Source organism: Setaria viridis, chromosome 2 (genome assembly GCF_005286985.2).
Source record: "Setaria viridis chromosome 2, Setaria_viridis_v4.0, whole genome shotgun sequence".
NCBI lineage: Eukaryota > Viridiplantae > Streptophyta > Magnoliopsida > Poales > Poaceae > Setaria > Setaria viridis.
In genome coordinates this window covers 28,178,278-28,186,401 of record NC_048264.2, presented here as the reverse complement: position 1 = coordinate 28,186,401, position 8,124 = coordinate 28,178,278, and the positions used below count along the sequence as shown (strand labels likewise).

Below are 8,124 nucleotides of genomic sequence, written 5' to 3'. Positions count from 1 at the left end.
TCCAGACTTCGCCTTCTTACCACTTCTATCAATAGACCTTGCCAATCTTTTGCCACTTGCAGGTGGAGGAGTAATACCAATATCCTCCTCTTGTGTATCCGGAATGAATTCATCATCCTGCGGCTCACAATTAATTTCCTCATCTTGTGTCTCGTCAACATTTTCTAGTGCTTCAACATTCACAACATTTGGTCTATTAATTTCCTCATCTTGTGTCTCGTCAACATTTTCTAGTGCTTCAACATTCACAACATAAGGAGACCAACGATCAATACCAATAGTAGTGATGTTAGAAAAACACTTGGCTAATTCATCTTCATTCTCAAGACCCTTCTTTTTGAACTTTCCACAACCCGGAATTTCCTGAAATAAGAAAAATAATAGTATTATTATAAGCATTACCAACAAAATCGACATGTGCAAAACAAATATATCATCAAAATTGAACCAACTTACAGCTCTAGCTTTTTTCCACCATTCGTCATCCATAGCTATAGTCTTCTTTATAGGATCCCAACCAGTCCCTATTTGCCTCAGCATTAGTTTCTTCCATGCCTTGAAATCTTCCTTTAACTTGTCCCATTTGTTCTTGATCTGAGCCTTTGTAACCGCTATTCCAGCCCTTTCTTTGAACCCTTTCTCAACCTCAGCATACCCAAGTGCATTCAAGTGTGTGTTTGGCCGATTTCCTTTTCCAACTTGTTTGGCAAATAACATACACAACACCCGAGTGTTCTCCGAATTCCAATCGATTTCAGGCATCTATCCAACTCACAAATGTCATATTAGAAACCATTAATCTACAACATTGGTACTGTCCAGTTTACCTAATTAGAAATCAATTTATTCCTACTAATCTCACATTACCTAATAAATCAATTTATTCCAATTTACCTAATTAAAAAATCAATTTATTCCTACTAATTAGAAATCATTGGTACTGCCTCTAATTCACTTAAAAATATATAAGATAGTACGACGGTCACTGAATAAATTACCATATAAGCTTTCTAAAATGCAGTCACAAGAACAACCTGATATGAAATTGCTACCACACTACTGACAATCCACCAAGCAAAGAATGCAGGAGCCCTAATGATGACTTGTGCATTCATCTGATCTGACAGCATAGGACATGAAAATCACACTCAACTGCGGCCACATTCATCTTCTTATCTTCTTTACCAGAAAATCACACTCAGTAGCCAAAGGGAAATACCTTTGAACAGAACAGGCGCCGCGGCCGGTGGTAGGGCGCTGCGGCCGCCGGCGGGCTTCGGGGCTTCGGCGGCGGGGCACTGCGGCCGGCGGCGGGCTTCGGCGGCGGGGCGAGACGGCTGGCGGCGTGGCACTGCGGTCGGCGGCGGGGCACTGGCGGCGGGGCGCAACGGCCGGCGGCGGGCTTCGGCGGCGAGAGGCGGAGCGAGGCGGCCGGGCGGGGCTAGAACGGCTGGCGGCGGGGCTCGGCTGGCCGCGGCCTGCGACGGGGCCGGACGGCGGGTCTCTGGCCGCCGGCAGGGGCTACGGCGGCGACACGGCTAGGGTCGGCGCAACCCTAGCCGCCAGCGCAGGTGCAGGCGCGGCCGGGCGAGTAGTCACGCGAGAATGAAGAAGGAATAGCCGAGCACAAACTGAAAGAATGAAACATTATCTTTGTATAATCAGTGGTAGTGGTGGGTAATTACCCACCAACTCCACGAGGAGGTTCAAAAGAGGACATTTTGGAGCAGCAAAAGGGGTGCTCCTAAACCTCCAGCCCCAATTGCACTACAGCTCCATGGAGTTTTGGAGTTGACGTGTTTGGCTGGATTTTTTACTGGAGTCGCTAGAGTTACGGAGTGGAGCCGTGCCAAACATCCCTCAGTTCTCGAAGAGGAGACCGGAACCGGTTCACGAGCAAGGGCACAGTACCTTGCGTGCTGTTTCGAAGTCGCCAAGTCTCTGACAGACCCGACAAACGGTGGGACCCAGCTGTGTATGCTGTACGGAGTACGTACATTCCACGGTTTGTTTAATTTACTACAGTGTTAGTCTCCCAGGGTTACATGACCACCAAGGGGACATCTAATCACTCTAGCATAGCACGGTAGCACGTAATGCACTCGCACAGTCACTTTAGCTAGCTGCACAGGCTACTGTTAGAAAACTTAACTGTAACAACCTAGGACTGGTACTCTGTTCTCCGAGTATGATTAAGATTAACATATCGATGTAATGCAGACTCCTGAAGTTCTTGGTGCGAACGTTTTGGCCCTGCCTTGAGCGATTCCAATTATTTATTTTTTTCTACAACATGGACAGCAAAAGGCGAGGCTGGTGGTTGGAGCTTGGTCGGACAGCGAGCCGCTCTGCTCCCCGTTCAGGAGGCAAAACCTTGCGAATTGAAGTTGCAAGCGGCCGGCGATGGATCCAGCGGCGGCGACGAGTCGGCGACGACGATGGCGACGTGCGCGTGCTGCGGCATCGGGGAGGAGTGCACGGCGCGGTACGTGGCCCGGGTGGCCGCGCAGTTCAGCGGGGCGTGGGTGTGCGGCCTCTGCGCGGAGGCCATCAAGGACGAGGCCGCGCGCCGCGGCGTCGGGCTCGAGGCCGCCGCGCGCGCGCAGGCCGAGTTCGTCCTGAGCGCCGCGGCCGCAGCAAGGTCCGGACCCGCCGTGCAGGTCTCGCAGGCCCTGCTCCAGCTGCTCAAGAAGTTGCTCGCCGCGGCGCCGGGCGCCGCCGTTCGTCCGCCTGCCGCGCCGGGGTGTTTGGATACGAGGTGCTAAACTTTAACGGTGTCACATCGGATGTTCGGATGCTAATTAGGAGAACTAAACATGAGCTAATTATAAAATTAATTGCAGAACCCTGTGCTAATTCGCGAGACGAATCTATTAAGCCTAATTAATCCACCATTAGCAAATGGTTACTATAGCACCACATTGTCAAATCATGGACTAATTAGGCTTAATAGATTCGTCTCGCGAATTACACTCCAACTGTGCAATTAGTTTTGTAATTAGTCTATATTTAATACTTCTAATTAGTATCAAATATCCGATGTGACGGGTGTTAAACTTTAACATGTTGGAGCCAAACAAGCCCGTAGTTCTGACTCGCGAGTTTGGACTTCGGTGGCCACACGACGTGAACATGTAGTTATGACTAGTTTAGGAGTTCGGCTCGATTTAGACCCCGAAGTCAAAAAAAAAATCAGGCTACTGATTTAGTTGTGGCATAAGGTCGCTCATGTAGTTGAATTGTGCACACATTCATGAGAACAGCTCCTTTCATAAGATCTTCAATGAGATGACAGTTTATCGAACAGCTGCAATGTGACTGGTTGTACGTAGTAGCACACAAGGCAGGATGCGCTAATGTCCTTCGTGAAGGAGCGTAGGAGCAAAAGTGATACGAACTAAATGGTAGCAGTGGCAACGGAATAGCCAAATGCAATCACTGAGATGAAGGGAATGGAGTGAGCACACACGAACATGACATCATATTATTGGTGTTATGGAGACACACGACAACAAGCCCACTGCATACAGCAATCGCCCTAGTGCTCCGTCCAGAATTCTCCAACATAAACCTCAGATCCGCATATATACACGAATGGTTTACACAATCATACTAGGAACGCATGTGGCAGTTAGACAAGTTCACAAGTCACGACAGATAAATGACGACATCATGCGTTTAGGGTGGATCGATGGTATATCATGTCCCATGGTCGAAACATAGCCTGATAAAAAGCAGGGGAAAACACGAGTGAATATGAGACCTATTAGGAAAAGCAATAATCAAAGTAGCTCCAGAGGACAAACCTAGTGGCCATGACCGACGAGCGAGAGAAGGAATGTCCGATAGTGTCCTGATGTTTCAGAGTTGATAGCCTCGCCTAACGGCTTCTTATACTTCTTGAAGTACTCTGCCTTGATATATTGCATGTCAATCTCAGTCCTTGTCACCACGACCCTTATAAGGGTTTTGTCATCAGTGCCTAGACCTTTCATGGCCTTCCGTAAGAGCTGTATTCATGTCATCACAAAAGATTGATCACTAGCGAGTATGAAACCAAGAAAGCAGAGGCCTTCAACTATTAATAGATGTCTTGGATGTTGAATAGAAGGGGGGGTTAACAAAGTTCATTTGAGGATGCTATCCTAATCTCTGCGTAAAAAGAAAACCAAAAACATAAAACATAATGCCACATGAACTAAGGTTAACAGCATATTCTGACAGCACTCCCATATTTAAGATACTAGGGTCTAGGCTAATAGGAGGAGGGTCATGGGCTCCAAAGATATGAGAGCAATCTAGCATGGGCTACTTTGACATTTTCAGATGGTGGCAAGCTACACATATAGTAAAATAAGAAATGAAGTATTAATTCCAGATAATACAGCAAGCTTGTTATGGTGCCTATACTTATCACAAGCTACAATATTTCTTGATTGAGGAAAGCATGAGTGCAGTACCTTAGCAAAATACTTCGCCGGACTCTCTGCGCATCTGAGGATAGTTAAAAGAGCAAATGCAAAGTTTCCAGATGTTTCACTCTTGATAACCTATCATATATATAAAAGGTCACTCTGTAATGCATTCCAAGAGAACAAAAAATGCTTATGCAAGAAGAGTACTGAACAGATGTGTTTACCTTCTCTAATTTCCGGTCATACATATGATGGTAAGCAGAAGAAACAGATGCTATGTGTGCCCAACTGCGTTCAGTGAAAATACGGATGAAAGTCTTTTCATCTGTACCCAGCCTTTTCTCACCAGCTTTGTACAAGTCTTTCGCATCGTGTGTCACTATAGTAGGATCAACCTCAGGACCTTCATAGCGTGGAATCCCCATATAGGCAAGTAAAATCTGGAACATACATTATATGATTCATTACTTCTGGCATTAAAAAACTGCAACAATTCAGACAGATCTACTACTTCATGTAAAGAATACTGATTGGAATACTGTACAGGGACTTCATGCTACATATCTCCTTGTGCATCAGGCAAAAGCTATAAAAGATTACAGAAAAGCAACCCGGACAATTTCTCATCAGTCATTGCACATTGAAGATAGGGGCAATTCCTTAAACAGCACTGAGACACAAGATGTGAGTATGTCCCACTGGCATGTGTGATCCTACCCACAATGGCAGATTACGCAGTCTTGAAGTTGTTCCAAAGAATATTATACCCGAATATACTTCTTCCTATAGCTGGGCAGTGTAAAACTAAAAGTTGAATAGAAGTAATTTCAGCATCTTTCATGTATCACGCATTAGGTGAAGAAGTAGAATAAATGCAAAGGAGAAGATCTAATAAGAACCAGGACCTTCTGGTGATCGCCGGATGTGTGGTGACCAATGTCGTGCTCAAGGTAAGTACCGAATCGTGCAAAATAAGTCTGTTTCATTATTTGCAACTGCGATGGTGTCCTGGAACATATTATCTCAGTGGCTGCTCTCAGATCCATAGTGTCACCACTTAAAGCTTCTCTCAAAACAGTTGCATCACGTCCAGCAGGATCAAGAATCCACAGCAACATAGCTTTCTGGAATCACATGAAACAAACTTGACATATTTAACACGATGATTTTGAGTAATTCAACTCAAATCAGGATTGAAGCAACACATACTAACATTTTTGATAAATTATTAAATCATTAGTTCTACTTGGTGAATATACAGTACAGTTGATTAAGCATTATTCTCCACCAAGCTTATCAATTGAATTTTTTATTTATTAAGAGAGAATTCTTCGAAAACTTTCCGTGCCTTGTGGTTTCCACTGAGTTCAGATGAAATACGCTGGGAGAGTTCCTCATGATACATAGCCCTGTATTCCTGTTGAATGAGTCCACGTTGCACTGAATCACGATGAGTAAGTATGTTTATCACGGCTGTACTGTCACAGCCAAAACCTGGAAGACCATCAACCAAGACAAAATAAAAAACAATGTTAGCATGTTAACCATTACCTCCTAAAAGTCAGATAATGAAATTCAAAATGGAAAAAAAAAGCTTTGATCATTAAGTAAAAGCATCGAATTTTGTGCAACATTCAATTACTAAACCAAGTTCAACTATTTGTGCTCACTTGCTCACAGCAGCCAAACATCATTCAAGCATATCAAGACCAACTCACTATAAGCAACAATTTTATCAATGGAAAAATAACATTTCTAAAACACTTCTATGATAGTACTTGAGAAACAATGACTTGAAAAAAAACACTTCTAAAACACTTCTATAATAATAATTTTATCAAGACCTTGTATTAATATATAGTACAAACTACGCAAAGTAACAATGACATGATATTACGATTTTTAGTTGTATAAAGTTACAGTAAGTAATGGTTAACGCAGCATCTCTAAGCTGTAAAAGATCAGAAACACCAAACGGAAATGAGGGCGCGAGTAACAAGAGGGTAGATCATTTAGTTACAAGGCTTGCTCTTGATAACAAATGAGTTCCTGGAAGGCTAGAAGCAATTAACCAGATTTTTGGCTTTTCTTGGCAGTTGGTGCTTAATGCTCTTAGAATATTCTGAGGACATTGGAAATCTTAAGGGAAGAAGATACATCACAGAATAGAAATGAGCCGAACAAATAAAATAATTACTCCCTCCGTTCCAAATTACTATTCGTTTTGGCTTTTCTAGATGCATAACTTTTGCTATGTATCTAGATATAATATATATCTAGGTGCATAGCAAAAGCCATGTACCTAGAAAAGCCAAAACGAATAGTAATTTGGGACGGAGGGAGTAGATTATACATACACAAGTGTACTAGCTAGTCACGGAGTTGTTTAGTGACAAAATTGTGTATGAAACCACTCCGTACATTCCTAGAAACAAAATTCTTATATCCATGAGCCTTATAATCATGCAATTCCCTCTTGGACACCAATTTAATTATCTAGTAAATATGTGCAATCCCTTGCTGCCAAAAATTACTCAATTTGGTAGTTGACCCCAAGAACTAATTATTCAAGGATCAAACCCAGTCTTGACTACCCCTTGCGTTAAACTGCTACCCACTTGACCCCAAATTGCAGTCAGACAGAAACAAAAATGTCTTAATCGATGCAATTACCATCATGCATCCAGGCTGACTGCTACCCTATCCGTAACCTAGCAACCTCAGTCAGTTCCCCTCTAGGAAACATCACACGGCACATATAAGCCTCTCTTAACAAGAACCCTCCCGAACCATGACGCGTTATCAAAATCCATGAGGGATTCTAACCGGCCGACCACCTCCCGACCTGCCACCTGAACCCAAACCGGCCAGCCCCCCGGAACACGAATTCGAGCTCCGTCCAGCTCCTCAACACACACACCCCAACCTCACATGCACATGAAATCGATTTAGGGCAGGCAAACAGATAATCCCGACACCACACTCTCCTGCTCATTCGGCCTCATACATATCCAACAAAAATTCGAACAGCAGCGCCGCGTCCGCGACGGGCGCGAGGAGTTCGGTGGAGATTGGGGGGCGAGAGCGCGAGGGGAAAAGGGGGTGGCGGAGCGGACCTTTGAAGGCCTTGTGGAGGTCGATGGCGTCCTGGCGCGGGTTGGGGGGCGCCGGCGGCAGGGTGAGGCTGGCCATCGCCGGCGATCGGTGCGGCGTGCGTGCGCGCTCGCTCCCCGCGGGGATTCGATTCGATTCGATTCGATTTGGTCGGCTCCGGGAGGGAGATTAGCGATTTGGGATAGGTACGATTTGGTGCCGCGCTTTGCGTTAGAGGAGGAGGAGGAGGAGGATTTGGCTCTGCGGGAAGGAGCCAAAGCGTGGACCGGGTCCTGGCGGTCCTACCCCAGGGCGTTGTCGTCGTCGACGTCGCGGCTTCAACGGACGGCACGGCCCCGCGCTGGGGCCTGTGGGTTGCCGGGTGTCAGGTTGCAGACTCGGTCGGTGGACCGGGTCGATGTGCGTAGTGGTGCGCCAGAGTGCCGGGTCAGGGGAGGCAAAGGCAAACGTTGCCAAATGGATGGTATGCGTTGCCGTTTCCTATTTTCTTTGATGACACCAGGGGCACCTGCCCGGGCTTCGTCACCATACTTCAAAGAGGCACACGTTGCGTGCTTCTTTTGTACGTCGACCACCACCAGAGAAAAGCAAAGAT

The 8,124-nt window shown here is 45.6% G+C and overlaps 1 protein-coding gene across 1 annotated transcript; it reads right to left on the bottom strand.

Annotated features, from left to right (window-relative positions):
• Positions 1–3,458: 3,458 nt before the first annotated feature.
• On the bottom strand, positions 3,459–7,784 carry LOC117845788 (annexin D5). Its single transcript, XM_034726873.2, has 7 exons — positions 7,532–7,784; positions 5,764–5,909; positions 5,321–5,539; positions 4,640–4,855; positions 4,461–4,550; positions 3,807–4,010; positions 3,459–3,724 (listed from the first exon to the last, which is right to left on the bottom strand). Exons 1-6 carry the CDS (start codon positions 7,605–7,607, stop codon positions 3,807–3,809), a joined length of 951 nt encoding a protein of 316 aa, XP_034582764.1. The 5' UTR covers positions 7,608–7,784; the 3' UTR covers positions 3,459–3,724.
• Between the last annotated feature and the right edge of the window lie 340 nt (positions 7,785–8,124).